At 36.6% G+C, this 22,474-nt stretch overlaps 2 protein-coding genes across 7 annotated transcripts in view; one reads left to right on the plus strand and one right to left on the minus strand.

Moving 5' to 3' along the window:
• The window catches only part of LOC135141962 (ankyrin repeat domain-containing protein 50), a 71,123-nt gene extending 53,035 nt beyond the window's left edge, over positions 1-18,088 (plus strand). For 2 of the 6 annotated variants that reach the window (XM_064073578.1, XM_064073580.1), the window contains exons 5-11: positions 14,102-14,588; positions 14,659-14,955; positions 15,551-15,734; positions 15,783-15,963; positions 16,016-16,442; positions 16,503-17,079; positions 17,288-18,088. In XM_064073578.1, the coding sequence (XP_063929648.1) occupies positions 14,102-14,588; positions 14,659-14,955; positions 15,551-15,734; positions 15,783-15,963; positions 16,016-16,442; positions 16,503-17,079; positions 17,288-17,459 (2,325 nt within the window). In that variant the 3' untranslated portion in view covers positions 17,460-18,088. The remainder of the gene's footprint in view (positions 1-14,101; positions 14,589-14,658; positions 14,956-15,550; positions 15,735-15,782; positions 15,964-16,015; positions 16,443-16,502; positions 17,080-17,287) is intronic. The other 4 variants (XM_064073581.1, XM_064073583.1, XM_064073584.1 and 1 more) reach the window with 4 other exon arrangements.
• Positions 18,089-18,770: 682 nt separating this feature from the next.
• On the minus strand, positions 18,771-19,584 carry LOC135142316 (uncharacterized). Its single transcript, XM_064074003.1, has 2 exons — positions 19,174-19,584; positions 18,771-19,109 (listed from the first exon to the last, which is right to left on the minus strand). Exons 1-2 carry the CDS (start codon positions 19,428-19,430, stop codon positions 18,875-18,877), a joined length of 492 nt encoding a protein of 163 aa, XP_063930073.1. The 5' UTR covers positions 19,431-19,584; the 3' UTR covers positions 18,771-18,874.
• Between the last annotated feature and the right edge of the window lie 2,890 nt (positions 19,585-22,474).

Consider the following 22,474-nt stretch of genomic DNA (forward strand, 5'->3'; position numbering starts at 1 on the left):
AAAGTGAAGTAGAAAAATAGAAACCTTAAAAATCGAAAAACTGAAAAATCAAAAAATTAAAGAATTGAAGAACAGGAAAATCGAAACACTCGAAGGTCAAGAAATGGGAAAATCAAAACATCGATTACTTGAAAAATCGAAAAATTGGGAGTTTACAAAAGTCAAATTTGAAAAATTAAGAATTCGAAAATTTGACAAAATGCCAATTGAAAAACAGAAAATCTAAAACCGGGAAGTCGAAAAATCAAAAGATTAAGAAATCGAAACACTTGAAAAATTCCATAACTTGAAAAATTGAAATATCGAAGAACTGGAATGAAAAATCGAGAAATCGAAAAATCTAAAACTTAAAAATCGAAGAATTGAAAATACGACAATTGAAAAACAGAAAATCTAAAACCGGGAAGTCGAAAAATCGAAAGATTAAGAAATCGAAAATTTGACAAAATGACAATTGAAAAACAGAAAATCTAAAACCGGGAAGTCGAAAAATCAAAAGATTAAGAAATCGAAACACTTGAAAAATTCGAAAACTTGAAAAATTGAAATGTCGAAGAACTGAAATAAAAAATTGAGAAATCGAAAAATCTAAAATTTAAAAATCGAAAAAGTAAAAAGTCGACACATCGAAAAATCCAGAAGTCATAAATGAAAAAGTCGAAGAACAGAAATATTGAAAAATCCCAAAACTGAAATATCGAAAAACTGAAAAATGAAAGAAAAACTGACGAATCGAAAAACTGACGAATCGAAAAACTGAAAAATACCAAAACTGAAATATCAAAAAACTGAGAATCCAAAGAATCGAAAAATTGAGAAATCGAAAAATCAAAAAAGTGAAGTCGAAATATCGAAACCTTAAAAAATTCGAAAAATTGAACAATCAAAAACCTGCAAAATCGTAATATCGAAAAATTAAATAACAAGTAAACTGAAAAATCCCAAAACTGAAATGTCCAAAAACTGAGAAATTAAAAAATTGAAAAATTGAGAAATCGAAGAATCAAAAAAGTGAAGTTGAAAACTCAAAACCTGAAAACATAGAAAAATTGAAAAACCAAAAAACCTGAAAAATCAATTAATTGAAAAATCGACAAATAAAGAGTTTATAAAAGTCAAAAATTGAAAAATCGAAATATTTAAAAATCGTAAAATTGAAGAGAAAAACTGAAAACCGAGAAATTGAAAAATTGAGAAATTGTAAAATCCAAAAATTGAATAATAAATAGGAGTAAACTGAAAAATCCCCAAACTAAAATTTCGCAAAACTGAGAATTCGAAAGTTGGAACAGCAAGAAATTATGGTCGAAACCGGTTAGGATGTGTATCAGATCACGGATTATGCCTTATAAATCAAATCGTTTCTGGAAGCTTAGAGTCGACATTGGCCTGAGTGCGCTGTGGTCTGTGGATCAAACGAGTTCTCAGACGACGAACTGTAATCCGTGTGACCTGAATTAAAGTGAAGGAAACAGTAAGCAGCTTGTAATATTCTGGTAAATCTGATGTCAATTTGTCGAAAGTAAAACGCGTCGTTATAGCTATTTATGGTATAAGTGAATAAAAGTGAATTTTATCCAACGAAAAATCCCGGTTAGCACACGAGGCGAAGCCGAGTGTGATCATGTTTTTGAGTGGAAAAAATTCGTTTATTCACTTGTATCATACAAGATTTTTTCCAATTTCGCAAAATTTTTCAAAAAAATTATTGTTTAGGTAGTCCATATACATAAATATTAATTGTACTATTACTAATATGATGAACATTTAAAGAAGGTGAATTGCCTAAGCTGCCTGTACTTACGGTCAAATTCAAAGGATGTTCCTGGACTTTCATTAGGATTGTATTACAGGAGGTGGACCATCAAGCGTTGCAAATTTTAGTTGAATATCCACACATCCATAGCATCCATAGACAGTGTGAATAAAATGTTGCTATGAACATTTTATTCATCCTTTCGATTAAACTATTGTTTTAATAGCGAGATTTAACATACAAAATGAGCATTTTATTAGTAAAAATTGGAAAAAAAAATATTATGACATTTTTTCTAGTTAATTTTATTCCTAGTTAGACAAAAACACTGTTGCCAACATAAGTCGAGGAGTCCTCAACCGTCATTTATTTAAACTATGACGCTTCTCTATGTTCTCTGGTTAAACCCTCGTTGGAATTAAAATGATTTATTTATGATAAGTAACATTTTTAATCGAATTTATCGCAATTGCTGGAAGTGTTGGCCCCCAGCTTCGATCATAATTGATTTTAAATGAAACATTCCCGATGATTGAGGATAGGACAGAATAGGCCTAGAGCATAGTGCGTTCTTCAATATTGTGCTGATTCAGGATAAACCCTTCATTGCCAAGACGTAGGACTTTCTTCGCTGGATCGACCTTCAATCCATGGCAGCTAATTAAATCCATTCTCAAAATAAAGCCGTGTTTAATGTTGGTCACGAGAGCCCGATGTTTTATCTTCAGCTGACCAATGCAGATCTCTACCTTTGCTTCACCCATGATTCTCGATAGGCATAAATCTTCAGAATCCTTGTCCAAAGAGCCTGGAAATCGTCATAAAACCAGTTATTAATTTCAGATCTCAATTCCGATACCAATGTTGCGTTGAGCGGTGAATAAAATCGGCGTGGATAAAACTCAACAATTTATTTCTCGGTAACTCAAATTTACAGGACTAATTACACAGTGATTATGTACAAAATAATCCCGCCGCAACTTGACTGAATTAAATTGTTCCGGAAGGTTATTATTTTTATTTAAACTCATACTTCCCTTCTAGATATTTAGCGGTCGAGGTTTTTCTGGAGTTTTTCGTACGGGGGCGGCGTATGGGTTTATTTCGTAGCAGTATATAGTTTTTAGAATAACAGTTTATTAGCTATCACAGTTTCAACTTGAAAAAGGATATCCGTTTAACATTACAAATAAAAAAAGATAAAATCGCCCAAATTTAATAACAATTAAAAACGCTAATATAACATCACACTCGTACCAAATAATGATATTTTAATAACGAACATGTTACTTACACGACGTCATTATCATTACTTATTGTCACTCTACCTCCCTGTAAATCTTTTCGCAGGTTTGGTAAGTTACCACAACCACAAATCTCACCCTAATCACAATTACTTTTAAGATGATCCACAAATACACAATCGATTTAGAAAGCGGCTCTCTGTGCCCAGACAACAACCAGCTAGAAATTCCAATGAGAAAATTTCGCATTGATCGCCTAGACCGTACTCGTCGTGTATTATCTATGGATTTTTCTTTAGCGCACCCAGTAAATAATAATACAGCAATCAACTTCACACTCGAAAGATGGTTCCAGGGTGCATGGCTCAACGTACACACTTTTCCAACAAAATCGAACTTTTGCAAAACTATTACGGATCCTCCTGTCATGGTGTTCCGGGAACTATACGCCAATTTTACCAAAGCTATAGGTTTAGAGAATCGGCGACACTGTAATGTTCCAGCTGGAAATTATTCTGCTCGCTATCCTGTGTATATAGCAAGCGGTGAAGTTCCGTTTTGGACTGGGCGATTTCGCTCAACGTTTGCATTGAACAGGATAGCTAATGACAAAAAAGGGTTTTGTGGCCAGAATTTAGTAAACCTTGTGGAGGTACCACACTGAGTTTAGTAGTTATATTATAGAAACAATCTTATGCACATCTATATTCCAGATTAGTTTTTATCCCGCATACCACCGTAATGGAAATACCGTTAAACATATTTCACTTTTCCAGTTTTACAGGGAGATCAATCTATAACTAATTTAAGATAATCAGGTGTATATTAATTTCCTGTGAGGAACAGGTTGAGGCGTAAAAAATGCATTCAATCATGCACTGTTTGATCGCCATTCAACCGTTATCGTTCCTTGTACAGTGTGATCGATTGGTTGGGTAAAAGAATGGCATACACTTGTGTACTAATACAAAGTCTTAATACTTAAACGCCTGTTGCTAAAGTGACAGGGACGTTGATGAAGATTGATGATGTTGGGAACGTATAAAAATTATATGCTAGTTATTAAATTAGCTGTGCGGTAAAATCAGCGGACCCCTTTTTTGATTGACTAATGAGTGGCTATTAACATGATTCGAATAGAGAAAATTGTTGCACAGGAAGTGCAGAAACCGTTAAAGCAAAAACTTCCAGTATCGGTGAATGAAAATACGTAAATCTTGGTTTAAAAGTATTTAGACATTATCAGTCATCAAGGTTCTGTAAATAGGCAACCTACAATACGATTTATTTTACCTGTACCTAATGCTACGCGTCCACTTGAGAGTAACTCTCGCGATAACTGTCGATAGTTAATCTCAAGGGCTTGTCCATTTGAGAGGATATACATATTCTGTAACTGGAATATTTTGCAAATGATAAAGTCCGACCAAACTTCCTATTTAAAACTTTCAAACTTTTATTTTTAACCTTGTCTGTAGAATTTTGGATAAAAGCATTGAAAGTTGTACATCAACATTTTACAATTTAACTCCCATTATGAAAGTAATAATTAACGAATATGATAGAAGTTCAGTAAAAATTTTGGTAATGTCTAAAACTTTGTACTTTATGCTTAAACAGTGTTGTTGTATTTATGAGTATGTAATAAAGCTTTGGATAATTTCAACCATCACGCACGCAATATTGTATTTTAGGTTTCAGCGAAACACTTCATGATTATGCAATGGTCAGACAGATTTTTTTCTTGAAAAAAAGCCCTTCAAAAAAATCGCTATAAAATATTGCCATTTTAATTTAGCAAATCTAAAACATTATTAATATACTTCCGATTATTTTTATTTTAGCTAAGTACTTAATACGAACATTTCATTTAAGTATATTTCGATTAAATATTTATATATAATTTTTCCGTATTACACTAAGAATGTGATGAATTTGTTACTTTTTTTATTTCTTAATTGTAGACATTTTTACGAATAATTTTTTGTCATCTTATTAGCCCACTTTTAAAAATAACAGAAAAGTACTTAGATCTGTTTTTTCTGTTTTTAATAACTCTAATACATATATCTAAACTAATTCCAACAATGTAACTGTTGTTATACAAATGCCTAATTTGTTCAATAAAATTTTAGTCTACTGTTAATAAATGATAATATAAAAAAGCTTAAACTTTTTAATGTGTTTTCTAGTATATATTTCAACAACAAATTCTTATTAAAATACAGTGACAGATTATATTTACATAAAGTGTGTCAATGCAGCGTTAAATGTGGGTAACATCTTGAAAATAATGGTCCAATTAGTTTTTTTTTTTTTTGTCTCGGAAACCATGAGGCTGACAAAAATCTTGTGCAGAGGATTTTTAGAGGTAATATAATTATCTACAACTTTTGTTTCTCACTCGTTCTACCACAAATAGAACCATAGAAAAACAACATCCACTAATCCACACCAAAAAGACACCTCGCAAATCAGCAACAGTCAATATTACAACATTTTCATGTTCTTTAAAAACCCTTTTGGCTCGACTCATGGTTGTCAAATCCTGAAACTTCTGCCTGAAACCTCTTTCTTCTATTTCTCTCAAATGGTAGTTGATTTTTTCTTTAAGGTGACAACGCAGAGGAATCATAAAATGATTATAGAACGAATTGACCTAAAACAAACACGTCAGCACACTATGAAGCAAAAATTACACAAAAATAGTACTTGAACTTTTTCTATAACCTTGGGATTTTTGAAAACCGATACCAAATCTAACGTCACCTGAATTTGAGCTATGTTGCTTTTATCAAGATCCTTCATTTGTTCCACAAGGGGAGTTCTGCTTGGGATAAACTTTTTTCCTATTAGCTTTTTCGTTTCTTTGTCCTGGTATCGAATCACTAACTCCAAAATTTGCTCCCCAGATCGTAGTGGAATATTTGTCTTGGCAAAGTCTCTCATATTTCTAATCTTCCCTTCATAGTTAGGTTCAGTAAAAACACTACTTAATGTAATCAAATAGAAGAAATTGATCAACATCGAAAACAACATGAGAATAAGAAAAATCCTCACTTTTACTTTTCGAGGATCTACTGGTATACTCAACTGTATGAAGATTTGCCAAGAGAGAAAAATAGAACCTCCTAACGATATTTTTGATTTTGAAGATATCAAGATTCCGCAGATGATCAACGTCGTTGGTATCAAAACCAGAGTGGTGATGTCACTTTTGATAAATTCCCTCCACTTGGGTTTCACTCTCTTTAGTGGCATCACCAACAAGAACTCTGATTGTTGTACGAAGTGCGTATTTTCAAATGTGAATTTGAGGTCCGGACGAAACTGCGAGGGAAAACCACCAATGGCTAGAGTCGCATTTCTCTCCTTCATGTGTCTAGTGATATCAAACGATCGATTTGCTAACATCATATTCTGGAGTTCTTCAGAATGTGGGCCATACGTAGATTGAGATCCCATTGCTTTTGTCAATAGGTTGACATGGAGGACAGACATTCCAGGATTTGCTTTATCGAGTGGGTCCATAACATTGGGGGTGGACTGTTTCCAACTGATTCGTAAAGGACAGTTGAGTCTTTTGGGGATCTTGTTCAAAAAGCCTTCCAGTGGAGTGGTTTTACGAACTACCATGTCTCCACATTTTTCGTAGGGGTACCAAGTGAAGAAAGACGAGTTAGTGTGGAGGATGACGTTGTAAATGTCGTGACTCCAAAGGAGTTGAAAATAATTTTTAACTTCGTGATTTTGGACTCTTTCGATTATTAAGAGATATTTTCCGGTAACTTTCAAATTGTCGTCTAGGTGTAGACTAAGAACCGTGTTCTCAAAATTTGCATAAGTTTCTTCCGTGATTATGTAGTTATAGTTTTGGTAGAAGCTTTTATATACCTGGTGTACATTTTCTTTTAAGTTGAAGATGAGGCTTGGGTTTGGAATTTCAAATATAAATTCATATCCTTGAAACGTTGAACTTGTTGCAAAAATAACGTCGTTTATATTCGTAAAAAATTTAAAATTTTCTGTTCTTGGAGTCACTATTTTTAATTCGCCTTTAACAATGTGATGTGTGGAAGTGAATATCACCAAAAATAAGGTATAGATTTTCATTTTTAGACCGCACTAAGTGGACTGACTGTTGCTATCATATTTGCGATTCTATTACTATTTTAATGTTTGGAAACGTTGCCATTAAATAAAAACCGCAAATAAAGTTAATGCATTATTTAATGTATTGCGTAACTAAGTTTTTTGTGTATTCTTGTTTTCACGTGGAAAGTGCCCAGAATTTTTTACTATTTATTTATTTAATCGATATTCTTCTACCTTTTTTTGGTGTAGGACTTACACATTACAAAATGTAGTTGTTCTATGTTGTACCTTTAATTATTATTTTTTCCATTTCTCTTGTACCAGTGATTTTTCTTCGCCCTTGTTTTGCCGCTTGTCTAACTTGCTCCTCCCATCTGATTCACGGACGTCCGGTTTTATTTTTTCAGTATGTTCTAGTCTCAAATGCTTCTATGCTCTTTCATTCGAAGTAGATGTCGGATCCAGTTCAACTGTCTTTTCTTTTATCACCTGTTCTATTAGTTTTATCTTCATTTTTTTCTCGTTGTAAGGGTTCACGACGATTCGCTTCCGTCAACTAATTACTTCTTTCCACCGACTAGTACACTTCTTTTGGTATTTCCTTTTTCCCATAGAAGAATTTCTTGAGACTGCTGTATACTTTTCCCACTTTTCCTGTTCTCTTATTTCTTCGTCGATTTTCCCGTTGTTTTCTATTGATGTTCCCAGATAGTCATAGCTTTTGAAGGGGTTGGATTCTTTGTCCATTTTTATTTCCATGTTTATTTTTTCTGGCTCTTCTTAGCATTCGATTATATTTTGTTGCAAATGTTTTCTGTTTCGGCTACAGCCACCATGTCATCGGCAACAACAGTTCTAAGAGTTTTATAGTCCTGATCTTCCAGAATCCAACTTTCGTATTGTGGATTTTCCTTCGTTTAAGACGATTGAGAACAATAATGTGTTTGTCCTACTTTCATTGTAAATTCAATGTGTGCGTTTTCTGTTGTGTCTTCTAGCTTTTTCCGTAATCTTTATACACTGCGTTTCAAAAAAAAAGGACCACCCTAAAAGAGCACATGTAGAACGCTGAAATTTTGTAGAAATAAGGCATAAAGTCAAACGATTAAATTTTCAACAAAAACTAACAATATTTTTTTACAAAAAAAAAATTAATGTGTTGCATCGACTGATGCACTCACCAACCCTTCTAGACATGCTGGAAATTAAATGATCAATTGCATCTTGAGCCAACTTGTTCCAGGCTATCTGCAACTGTGGATGTAATTCATCGAATGTGTTGGGAACATGTCCCAGACATGTTCGATTGGATTTAAATCAGGTGGCCGTGGCCGCCAGAGCAAAAGATTGACATTATTTTCGGCCAGGAAATGTTAAAGTCATGTTAACGATATAAGGGCGGGCATTGTCTTGTTGGACAATTGTTTCTGGAAAGTTTTGGAATAGCGGAACAAGAATGAGTTCTAACACCTTAGCCGTATAACGACGTTGAATAAACTGTATTTTGCCTTTGACTTCTAGGTCGACTAATTCTTACACGTTCCTCCAAGGTGGTACTTCTTGACTTTTTTTTGTGGAGGGAAATTTCGTAGATCAGTTCGCTGCCATCTTGAAAATAAAGATCCTATTAGTTTCTTTATTTATTTATTTCCGGAACCGTGACAGTGACAAAAATCTTGTCCAGAGGACTTTTGGAAATAATAATTCCACCACAAATAGAACAATAGAAAGAGAACAGCCACTAATCCACACCAAGAAGACACCTCGCAAGTCAGCAACAGTCAATATAACAACATTTTCATGTTCCTTAAAAACTATCTTCGCTCGACTCAAGGTTGCCAAATCCTGAAACTTCTGCCTGAAACCTCTTTCTTCAATTTCTCTCAAATGGTAGTTGATTTTTTCCTTAAGATGACACCGCAGAGGAATCAGGAAATGATTATAGAACGAAATGATCTAAAAATAACACATCAGAACACCAAGAAGCAAGAATTACACAGAAACAGTACTTGGACTTTTTCTATAACCTCAGGATTTTTGAACACCGATATCAAATCGAATTTCACTTGAACTTGAGCTGTGTTACTTATATCAAGATACTTCATTTGTTTCACAAGGGCAATTTTGCTTGTGATAAACTTTTTTCGTATTAGTTTTTTCGTTTCTTCATCCTGCTGTCGAATCACCAAGTCCAAAATGGGTTCACTACATCGTACTGGAATATTTGATGTGGCGAAATCTTTCACACTTCTGGTTTTTCCGTCATAATTAGGTTCCGTAAAAACACTGCTTAATGTAATCAAATAGTAGAAATTAATCAACATCGAAAACAACATGAGAACAAGAAAAATTCGTGCTTTTACTTTCCGGGGATCTACTGGTATACTCAGCTGTATGAAGATTTGCCAGGAGAGAAAAATCGAATCTTCTAACGAAATGTTTGATTTTGAAAATATCAAGATTCCGCAGATGATCAACGTCGTTGGTATCAAAACCAGAGTGGTGATGTCACTTTTGATAAATTCCCTCCACTTTGGTTTCACTCTCTTTGGTGGCATCACCAGCAAAAACTCTGATTGTTGTACGAAGTGCGTATTTTCAAATGTGATTTTGAGGTCCGGACGAAACTGCGAAGGAAAACCACCAATGGCTAGAGTCGCATTTTTTTCCTTCATGTGTCTACTGATATCAAACGATTGATTTGCTAACATCATATTCTGGAGATCTTCAGAATTTGGTAGATACGCAGATCGAGATCCCATTGCCTTCGTCAAAAGATCGGCATAAAGAACAAAGATTCCAGGATTTGATTTGTCGAATGGATCCAGAACATTGGCAGGAGAGTATTTCCAACTGATTCCTAAAGGACAGTTGAGTCTTTTGGGGATCTTGTTCAAAAAACCTTCCAGTGGAGTGGTTTTCCGAACTACCATATGTCCACACTTTTCATAAGGATACCAAGTGAAGAAAGACGAGTTAGTGTGGAGGATGACGTTATAGATGTCGTGACCCCACAGGAGTTGAAAATAATGTTTAACTTCGTGGGTTTGGACTCTTTTGATTATTAAGAGATATTTTCCGTTAACTTTCAAATTGTCGTCGTGGTGTAGACTGAGGATCGTGTTCTCAAAATATGTATAGTTATCCTCTATAATTACGTAGTTATAGTTTTGGCAGAAGCTTTTATATACCTGATGAATATTTTCTTTAAAATTGACTACGCGTCTGGGGTTTGGAGTGTCAAATAGAAATTCGTGTCCTTCAAACGTTGAGCTCGTTGCAAAAATAATATCATTTATGTTTGCAAAAATTTTAAATTCTTTACTTGGAGACGCTATTTTTAATTTGCATTCAACAATGTTGTATATAGCAGTGAATATCATCAGAAATAAAGTATAGATTTTCATTTTTAAACGTTAGCAAAGGAACTGACTGATGCTATTGAATTTGCGATTCTATTACTTACTTCTCTAATGTTGGGAAACTTTGACATTAAATAAAAGCTTTTCAAATAGAGTTAATAAATTATTTGATGTGCCTATTGCTTAACTTAGCAACTTCTGTGTCCTAGGTTTCACGTGAAGTGTCCAGATTTTTTTTTTTTACTATTTATTATTTAATCGATAGTCCTTTTAACTCTTTTTGGAGTAGGACTTACACATTACAATATGTAGTTGTTGTGTTGTACCTTTAACTATTCTTTTCCAATCCTTTTGTGCTTTGAGTGTACTTATGTGTCTCGTTCTAAGGGTACACGACTCTCTTCCGTAAGCTTCCGTAAGTTTTTCTACCGACTGCTACACTTCTTTCTTTATTTCTTAATAAACAATAACCTTATCAATGTAATTTTTCTCTGATGCAGAGGTTCTTCCTTGATATTTTTCTATCCTCTTCGCAATGGTAATCGACAGCTTGAGTTCGGTGAAGTAGCCAAGGTTAATAATAAATAATGTGGGCTAGCGGTTCTAATACGACTTTTTCAGGCTGTTTTTCGATATTTTATCAAAGTTATTAGAATGATTAGTATCTAATATTATAAATCAATGTTGGTGAAAAAAGCCATTTATGTACATGCAAGCATCGTGGGTCAACTTTTTGGAGGTTACGTTGTTTATTTTGATAAATCTCAAGAAACGAGAGAATGATGCAGATCTACACATTCTGAACGAAAAATTAGAGTAACCAGTTTCAAATCCGTTATGAAAATCATGTCGGAGAATGTTGTTATTAATTACTATTCCTTGGATAAATTCTTATCCTATGTCACTTTGTCTATTCCGCAGATGTCCTATGATTGTAAAATCACTACACTTATTTTCATGTTTATTTTTCCTGTCTTTGTATGGTATTTGATTATATTTTTGTTGCAAATCTTTTTCTGATTCGGCTACAATCACCATATCATCGGCAATTAATGGTTTTACTAGGAGTTTTATGGTCTTCATCTTTCAGAATTCCACTTTTACACTTTTTCTATAGCGTCGTGTAAGATAATTAAGAATAATATTGGACCAAATACACATCCTTGTTTTAGTCCTACTTTCGTTGTAAATTCAGTGGATTCGTTATTGATATTTGCAAAAATCTTGAAATTTTCTTGTTTTGAAATCCCGATTTTTAATTCTGCGTCAACAGTGAGATACTATGAGATTAAAATCACCAAAAATAAGGTATAGGTTTTCATTTTTGGACCGTTCCAAATGGACTGACTGTATGATGCTTATTGTCCGGTTGGCTTTACAAAGTTTGGGAAAACTTTGGCATTAAATAAAAGCTGTCAGTGAGATTAATTAGCCTTAGCTTTTATCTATTGCTTAACTAAGTATTTTCGTGCACTTTTATTTAATAAATCGACGCATGTCAGTTTGTTCGGAAAAATTCTTTTTTCACGATGGTCGCAATTTTTTCATCCATAGCAGTTTTTATTCTGTCATTACAGCAATGAAAAGTAATAATAATTAAAGGTTCTGCACCCAAATGACTTAAAATAAATATCTTTTTCGATGTAATTTGTTTTCAGATCTAAAATTTTCCTATGTTCCTGGTTTTATTCTTATTTAAGTATTTTCCAAGATTGTAAGAAGATTTGCATGCTGGGAGAGATAATAATAACATGTCAGAATGTCATTTCCACGAATTAATTTTTAAGCGCAGAATAGAAACTTCAGATTAGTTGCAGAACATTTTATAAAACCAGAAAAGCGTGTGAAAATATTGCTATTTATGTTAATTTCGTGTTGTAACGAATTGTTGGTGAAACTGATATATTTCCTGGTAGACATCTAATTAAAAATTGCGTTAAAATTTTAAACTTTGTACAGGTCACTGTTATGAGAAGGATACCCCCTTTCTGACTAAGTAAATGTGATGACGTCATGTCAAGATTATTATTATTATTTAAATTTTATATAATAAGCAACCTCCTGTACTTGTGGTTTATGAATCTGCCGTGATTTTGAACAAGCGTGTCTGGTATAGTGTAGTACGTGCATTTTTTGTGTAATTTTAATAGAAAAATTTTATTTATTACGCGGACAGATGGATAAAAGCAATCAATAAATTGGACTGGTGGAAGAGAATTTTTAGGGAACAAGATTATTAAGGAAATAACAAATAGAGTGAAAACAATTTTATTCTTTGATAATAACGTCCGCAACATTGAATTCTTGATTTTTCTTGGAAATATTTGAGATGCCCCATTTTTTAAGCCGTCCATGTGTTATTTTATTTCCACATTATCGCGATCTAAATTCTAAATAAAAACTTTGAATAAATTCAGGAAAAAAGTACGCTCTAAGGTTAGATGTTGTCCATATTACTACTTCCCGAGCGTTAGTTAAGGAAGTATTGTAATCGAGTCTAAAAAGTGACTGAATACTTTTAACTTTTCGAGACGTTTCAGGACCCCTAGAGTATGAAAAGTAGGTTTCCCGTTTCCGTGTGTCAGTTGTCTATCTGCCTGTGTCGTTTTTTTAACGGAAAATGTCCGAAACTATCGATTGTTGTCAAATTGTTAGGAATTTCGTGCAGATGGTAAAACGCTAACCAAAATTTGGCAAATCATCCCCACTAAACAACGGGATGACGTTCATCTCCAAAATTTACAATAGCAAATCGTATTTAAATTTTATAAAATGCGATACTCCTGCACTTGTGTTTTATGAAACTGTGTTGATTTTTTACCCTAGATACCCAGATTAATAGAAAAAGGAAAATACAGGTTTTCATTATCGGATCGTTGCAAGTAGACTGATACAAATTATCGGCACTTCAATGAAGTAACGAAAGTCTGGAAAAATTTAGAGGTAGATTAAGTACCGTCAGGGAAATTATATTTCATTTTTATTAGCTTTTGTCTATTGCTTCACTAAATAGTTTTTCAATGGTTTTATGTATAGATGACGATTACAGTTTACCCCATATTTTTTGTTGTGTAATTCTAATAGAAACGTTTTATTTACCACTACAACAAATAAAAACGATCAATAAATGTATTGGTGAAAGAGATTTTTTTATAAGACAAGAATATTACTGAAGAAAGTAGTGCTATGTGTAAAAAATATTACAAATAAACAGTAGAAGAAACATATTTTAAAATACAGTTTGATATTATTAATTAATATTATACAGATTAAATACGTAAATATATAGTATCTAAATATCAAACAAAAGTTGTTTAGCAGTTAGTACTATAACTATCGAACAACAGCGAACAGAAGTTTTTGAGATTTAACTACTGCAAGTAAATAGTAAAACCAGGGGTCGCAAGTTCGAGCCTAGAAAGATCCCAAACTTTAAAATATATCATAATAGCGTTCTGCTTATTTTATACAACATACGATCCTATGATTTCATGTTTGGGTTCTTCAATGACGCTCACTTCTACCCAAACTTACAATCTCGAATATCTTTTCATAATCGTAAAACGTCCCTCAGAAATAAAAAGAAAGCTTAATTGCTTGCAACCAAAGCAACTTCCGTCCATAAAACTCCCTTCTCCTTCCAGGTCCTTCTCGAGGCCGGCGCCAACGCCGACCAAGCCGACGTCGACGGCTGGACGCCCCTCCGCGCCGCCGCCTGGGGCGGCCACACCGAGGTCGTCGAGCTCCTCGTCAACCACGGCTGCGTCCTGGACAGTGTGGACGCGGAGAACCGCACCGCCCTTCGTGCCGCCGCCTGGTCCGGCCACGAGGAAATCGTCAAGATCCTTCTCCAAAACGGAGCCGACGTCAACCTCACCGACCACGAGGGTCGCACCGCGCTCATCGCCGCCGCCTACATGGGCCACAGCGAGATCGTCGAGCACCTGCTGGACTTCGGCGCGGACGTCGACCACGCCGACGCCGACGGCAGGACGGCGCTGTCCGTCGCAGCGCTGTGCGCGCCGCGGACACCCGGGGTAAACGTGGTGTCGACGCTGCTCGAAAGATGCGCCACGGTCGACCACAAGGACAAGGAGGGGATGACGCCGCTGCTGGTGGCCTCTTTCGAAGGTGTGTAATAGTACTGTACTACCTATTATATAAAAGAAGGTAGTAGCATCAATTTAAAAACTTTTTAAAGGTCACAAGGACGTGTGTGAGCTGCTTTTGGAGAATGAAGCGGACGTGGACCACTGCGACCACAGCGGGAGGAGTCCGCTGTGGGCGGCGGCGAGCATGGGGCATGCACCGGTGGTGGCGTTGTTGCTGTTTTGGGGGTGTTGCATAGACTCGATGGACTCTGAAGGAAGGACGGTGCTGTCTGTGGCGGCGGCGCAGGGATGCGTCGAAGTGGTCAGGCAGTTACTAGATCGGGGGTTGGACGAGCAGCACAGGGATAATTCAGGGTGGACGCCGTTACACTATGCAGCTTTCGAAGGTACGTTTGTAGTAATAACAAATTTCAGACTTTTAAAAACAAAAATACTCACCCGAATAGTATATATACAGGGCACGCGTCATAGGCCACGTGACCGGGCATGGGGGTGTGTGTGTTTCGCTTGAGAGATTTTGAATTGTAACCATAGATGGAAGTTTTGTTAACGATTAATTAAAAATTTTCTACAAATTCAGAGGATATATTTTTTATACTGTAGGGGTTGTACAATTGTTGTTATATATGTAGTCACATATGATGAACCTCAGATTCCGGATGTAACTGCGCTAGTTTACGCGTTAGTGCGTCGCTCGGGGTAGTCTCTCGTCACGTAGAAATGCGGCTCTCTACGTGATCCGCTCGTCATAGACGGAATTGCGTTACTCAACATAATCGCGGCAGTGACCGTAAATGCAATTCGTAAGCCCTCTCAATCCTCTCGCCTCTGAGGGAGTGTAATTACGGCTATCTGTGTGATCCGCTCGTCGTAGAAGAGCTGCTGCGCAACCAACACAGATCCGTAATGTCACACCTGGGTCGAAACACACCCCCATGTCAATATACTACTACCCTGATTGTGATTACTTTGTGGTCGCAGGTCATCAAGACGTTTGCGAGGCTCTTCTGGAGGCTGGCGCTAGAATCGATGAGACTGATAATGAGGGAAAAGCACCGCTTGCTTTAGCGGCCCAAGGCGGGCACGCAGCTTTAGTTAGTATGTTCTTAGATAAGTATAACGCACCGATCGATCAGAGGCCGCATGATGGCAAAACAGCTTTAAGGTAAGTTCGATGGAGTCCAAAGAAATCGGGATTGATCGATTTTGGTAGATTGGCAGCCCTTGAGGGTCACTACGAAGTCGTCCAACTCCTCATAGCGCACGGAGCCGACATCGACTCAAAGGACGCCGACGGCAGGAGCACTTTGTACGTGTTAGCGCTCGATAACCGGTTGGCCATGTCCAAGTACTTCATCCAACAAGGTGCCGATGTCGAAACTCGGGATTTAGAGGTTTGAATTCATTGATTTTGTAGTCGGTTTTGCCGATGGTTGTGTTCAACAGGGTCGAACGCCTCTGCACGTCTCGGCATGGCAAGGCCACACCGAGATGGTTTCCCTCCTTCTGACCTACGGCAAGTGCCAGGTCGACGCGTGTGACCTCGAAAACCGCACAGCCCTCCATTCGGCGAGTTGGCAAGGTCACAGCGACATAGTGAAACTGTTGCTGGAACACGGCGCCCTCCCTGACCACACGTGCAACCAAGGTGCCACGGCCTTGGGTATAGCGGCTCAGGAAGGCCACGAGCTGTGTGTGGTGGCCTTGCTGGAGCACGGCGCCGACCCCAACCATTCGGACGCCTGCGGGCGGAACGCGTTGAGGGTGGCGGCGAAGTCGGGCCACCGAGGCGTGGTGCGTCTCCTGGAGGAGTACAACGCGAGGTCACACAAGATGGCGCATACGAGCAGTAGTGCCAACTCGATAACATCGGGTAATTTGATGTTATTATATATAAATAGGACGATGGAAGATTTGATTAATTGTATTGTAGCTTCAACCGCGGAAACCAAACCTTCTTGTGCGGTTCTATATCCCGGCAACGCCGACTGGTGTGAGCAACAGCGCAGATCCATGGTGTCCCTCGGGAACCACAGTTCGAATTCCAAGTCCAGCTCGAACCTGACGGGATCGAGTCATTCGAGCCGCCACGGCGACCGCCAGCGGGAAACCACCCAGAATTCCCAACCCATGTCGTTCACCCAGCAGCTACAGCAGTGTTCGAGGGGCGGCAAAACGAGACCTCTGAGTAAACTCTTGTCTCCTCTGCAAAGCGAGCCTCAGAGCCCCATTTACGCGTCGCCGCCTTTAAGCCCCGTTCACGACACCCCGAATATGTTCGGTAAGTGTGGGCGGAGCCGAGAGGGTAGAAATGTTGAGGTTATGTCAGAGTTTACAGGGGCTATGAATATATATCAACCGGTTTTACGACATAACAACTTTGCAAAGGCTCCGGATACGCATTTCGCAAGGGACACGCATATGAGGATAATTTTGGGGAACGCGAGTGGGGCGGCGGTGGGGAATAAGGACAAGAAGGAGCAGAGTCACGAGTCCAACTCGAAATCTAGGTAGGTTGTGGCAACGGGGATTTTTGGGCGCAACGAATGCGGTTGGTAACACGAAATAGTGATTGCTCAGTTGCGGTGTTGGTGGATCTTTAAAATGCGAATAAAGCTTAGCTTGTATGTGTGTATAAGAGATTCGGGTGTTACCAGATGTATTCAGTGCGCAAAAAAAATGAGTGTGGCGATTTTGTGCTTACTGGGGTGTCGTTAGCAGTCAGAAACCGAAGAGGAACGGCATCGTGACGAATCCGGCTCTGCGGTTGGTGGCGAACGTGAAGAACGGCTTAGACACGGCCGCCGCCAACCTGAGGAAATCGACGTCCGGCGCGAATCCCAGTACAAAAACGAACAGTTTTCATTGGAGGAAAGAGACGCCCTTGTAATTATTGTTAATCCACATCGTGAAATTACTAGTCAATATTATGGTGGGTATTGTGTCCATTTTCGGAAAGTTTTGGTTATTAATGTTGTCTCCCTGACAGGTTTTAAAAATTTGATTAAAAATGAAGCTAACAACACTCACCTAGTCTTATCTATATCAAAGATTTAATTTTGTATTAGATTATGGTTAATCTAGTAGCGTTAAAAATAACTCAAATTATTGTTAGGCCTAAGTTTTTCAACGATGAGTTTACTGAATCATTTTGTGATAGATCCGTAGTGGTGAATAATCGACAGAGATAATAAATACAAGGCTTTTGTCAGTAATATTCGTTTTCTCTATAAGTCTCTCTCGTTGACGTGAAGATCTCATTTTTGGAAAACATATTTTTGTATTGTTGTTTGGAGTTTTATTTTTTCTAAGAGTGACATACTGATTTTTCGGTATTGTAAGGTTTGTGTGTATCACCGAGCAATTTGCTATTATTTCATTCAAATACGTATCAATTAATGTATGCCTTTTTTGTATTTACAATAAAACAGCTTTAGTTTTATACTATTAAAGTTGTGCACTGTATATGTTCAAACAGTATTAAACTTGAAATATTTAAATAAATACATGTAAAAGTGAGCGAGCTGTCACAAATGTCATTAACCCCAAAAAACCTATACATTCCTGTCCGGGGTGGGAGGGGAGAATAGCAATGCCACAAAACCGCCAAACTGAGACAACGAACCAGATATTGTGCTGTTTTATTTTGACCGCAAAGATATGGACTCCGCCGGCAGACATTAGTAGGAGGTACGTGTGTATTAAATTGATCTATCCAATCACTGTAATTACTGTTAACCAAACACTTCCATATTTCAAGTTATTACTATTATTGTATATGAAGTGTGGTGTCCCGATTCGATGAATCGGTACGATCAACGTATTGATGATTTTCTAATCTGAAATGGTCACGTCAGGATTTTTAACCGTTCATGTTCCAACGCAATTTTACAACAATAATATAAATGTTCACGTAAAACGCGCAGCGGAAATTTATTTATTCAGGTTTAATTGATTTTAGTAACGATTTGTAAAATTCTGGAGGGGTTTTACAAAAATTCTTATAATATTCACTCTTCACAAATCCTCACTGGAGATTTTAAAGTAGTCAATAGTATTTAAACTAATTTTAAACATCAATCCATTTTGAAGAAAAGAACGTTGAACATTGTGTTTTAACTCTCGACTTCGGTCTCGGGCTGAAAATGCACGTTCTCATCCAATTAAAAAAAACACGATTTCACACATTTAATACAAAGCTAACTATTTCAAAATTACAGGTATAAGAACTATTTATTTGTTTGAATTTTGACATTTAACTGTTTCCATATATCGTAGTTGGAATTTGTGCTGTCTTTAATCAACCTATTTATATTGTAGAGAAAACCTCTGATTAGTTCCAGCATTTTTATCATTAATTAGTATCACAGACCCTGCAGTAAAATTAAACCCGTTTATCTCTAACGCTCTACCACTGGCTGAATTTGTTATCGTCTGCTCAAGATGATGGTGCTGCCACTGCTGACTCGGTCCCCCGTTTTTTACGTCAGTGACTATTCGTCTACCATTTGTGCCGTCGCCCTCTACTTGCAAATATCTCCTAACAAACAACAATGAAAAATTGATAATGCATAAGCACCTAAATATTTAATTTTTCTACTTACTGATTACCAACATTCTTTATCAAGAAGGTGCCCGTCTCAGTGCGCTCAAAGCACCATAGTTGAAGCGGACTTCCTGTATATTCTTGGAGTTGGGTTGGGTACCGGCTAGCGTCGACAACAAGCGAAGATGCAGGGTTCACCATGATGATGGAGTTACAGTTTTCTGGGTACCACTGCGTGTTTTGCTTTACCAAGATACAGGGGGTTATGTGTTCGCCGAGGGGGTGGCAAACGGGCCGTGAGGAGCACTCGGTCATGACGAAGTTCTTTTGATACTAGATGAAGGACCCTTGGAATTCAGTTTAAATAGATGAAAACGTATAAGTTGGTTTCTTCTTTGGCAAGAGCGGCAAAACGGATTTGGAATTTCCGCGAAACTACAAATATTGTGTTGATATTCATACGCTACTTATACATGATGGTAGAAATATTTGATTGTGGTTAATTTTGGTTGTTCTGTTGTGTTTTTAATATTTGATAAATTTTGCGATTGTGATTGTTGATGATGATTGTGCAAATTTGTTTTTTGTGGTTTTGTTTAAACTTGTTAGAAAACATAGATACAATCTTCCTTTTAAGGTTGAGATATTTTAATTTCGCAATTTTTAGAAAATGTGCTATGTTGAACTCCTGGGGTGCTGGCACTAATTGTCCCTCAGGATTTATCTGAAAGGTGTCACTAAAGGTTAAAGATTAGATGATTTCAAAACAGATAAACATGAGGAAAACGACAACAAGACCGAATAAGTCTTCAGAAATAAAGGATTAATATAAATCTTCCCCACATCATCAAGATTGATTCATCTGTTTAAGTGATGACATATAAACAAGGCGCATTTTTCATTAGAGGAGGGAAAGGTCCTTGTAATTATTAAAATGTTTTCCATTCTGATATATTTGCATTCACTGAATCGTTTCTGAATGACACAGTTCTAGACTCAGAAATATCAAGTAATTACACAATATATAGAAGTGACAGAAACTTTTCTCGTATTAATTGTACAAGAGGTGGAGGAGTCTTAATAGGAGTTAATCCTTCCTTTACTTCATGTAAGCTCGACATTTCTAATTTAGGTTTCGATTCCGTGGCAATGATCGATATTCTAGTTGTCAAAATTAACTCTTCCTTCCAAAATTTTTACGTAGTGGTTGCATATGTACCTCCTAGTCCAAGAACATCTGTGGAAGACATTGATGTATTTTTTGAACACTTAATAGCTCTTTGTTTTACTCTCGAAGGGGACGTAATCATCCTAGGTGATTTTAATATTCCGGCATACTCAGACTCCTTAATGGATCAAATAGGTAGTGATGGAAGGTTAAAGCCCCTTTTGAATTTCTTAGAGATGAGTGGCTATCGTCAATATAATTTCGTACGGAATTCTAATTTGCGACTATTAGATTTAATTTTGTCTAACATTGAATGCAGAGTAACAAAAGCTACTGATGTTTTACTTGATGAAGATCATCATCATCCCAGTCTTGAGATATTTATAAAACACAAATTATCATCTAAAGAAAAAAAAATATGTAACGGCAACTTTAAATCTTACAATTTTCGACATGCAGACTTTGCCCTCTTATATGACATGTTGCTAAACGTTGATTGGTCGTTTCTGAAAGACATTACGGACCCTAATAAGGCAACATTGCAGTTATATTCCCGACTAGATAAAATCTTTGAAGTTTGTGTTCCTATGACAAAGCGTTAAATAAAAGACAATATCCGCCCTGGTTCACTGTTAATATAAAACAAATGCTAAAGCTAAAATGGAAATTTTGGTTGAAATATAAACGGTTTAGGGATCCTGCGGTATACTCCAAATTCAAGATTTTAAGATCATAAATCAAAATTGAAATAAAAAATGCCTATAATGTATATTTAGAAAAAACTGAAAGTAATATACAGTCAGATCCTACACAATTCTGGTCCTTTGTTCACAGGTTGAGATCTCAAAATGTTATACCAGGAGTGATGACTTATGATTCAAAAGAGTTAAATGATCCATTATCAATTGTCAACTCTTTCGCAAAGTTTTTTCAACAGCAATATATTCAATCTCAAGCTTCTGCTGTACATACCATACCGTCGCTTCCTAATTTAAACATTTACCATTATAGTGAAGAGGAGGTGTATCAAGCACTTTTAAAACTAAAAAATAAAATTACATCTGGGCCAGACTATATTCCAGCTTTTATTCTGAGAGACTGTGCTAATATTTTCAAATCTCCACTTATGCTTATTTTTAACATGTGTCTCAACTCTGGTGTGTACCCCTCACTATGGAAACAGTCCTCTATTTGTCCAATATAATTATAAAAAAGGGGATAAAAAACAAATTGAAAATTATCGTCCTATCGCTCTTTTGTGCAATTTTTCCAAGGTGTTCGAGATCTTGCTACACAAGAGTATTATGCGTCATGTTCAGTCCTACATCTCACCACTGCAACATGGTTTTGTTAAGGGTCGTTCCACTGAGACCAACTTATGTTTGTTTACACAATTTTTATCAGACACAATCGACACCGGCCACCAGGTGGATACGGTGTACACCGATTTTTCGAGAGCATTCGATAGGATTGATCATTTTAAGTTAATTAACAAATTAAATTCTTTTGGTTTATGTGATCGTCTATTAGACTTGATGAAGTCGTATCTTTTTGGTAGAACGCAGTTTGTGATCTGTAAAGGATTTAAATCGGTAGAAATAAATACAACATCAGGCGTTCCTCAAGGATCAGTTCTTGGGCCTCTTTTGTTTATCCTTTTTATTAATGACATAACATCTTCATTAGAAAGTCGTTGTTTACTATATGCGGACGACTTAAAAATATTTCGAGTAATAAGATGCATAGACGACTGTCTCACATTGCAAAATGACCTACACAGGTTATTAGTTTGGTGTTTGGAAAACGGTCTTTTATTGAATATCGGTAAGTGTGGCGTGATGACATTTTCTTTGAAGCATATACTCCTCTTGTTTGATTACATGATTGACGATGTAGTATTACAACGATTTGACGTTGTCAAGGATTTAGGAGTGATATTTGACAAGAAATTGTCATTCAACAATCATGTAGAAACAATGATCATGTCAGCGTCGAAATCTCTCGGCTTTGTCTTACGCAATGGTCGTAATTTTCGCAACAGTGAAACATTATCAACATTGTATTTCGCGTTTGTGAGAACTAAATTAGAGTATGCGTGTAATATATGGGCCCCAGGATATATGATATATGTTCACATGATCCAAAAAGTTCAGAGAAAATTTTTAAAATTTTTACATTATAAGAAATTTGG

Source organism: Zophobas morio, unplaced genomic scaffold (assembly GCF_036711695.1).
Source record: "Zophobas morio isolate AGI-343-1 ecotype UQ-CSIRO unplaced genomic scaffold, CSIRO_AGI_Zmor_V1 ptg000046l, whole genome shotgun sequence".
NCBI classification, from domain to species: domain Eukaryota; kingdom Metazoa; phylum Arthropoda; class Insecta; order Coleoptera; family Tenebrionidae; genus Zophobas; species Zophobas morio.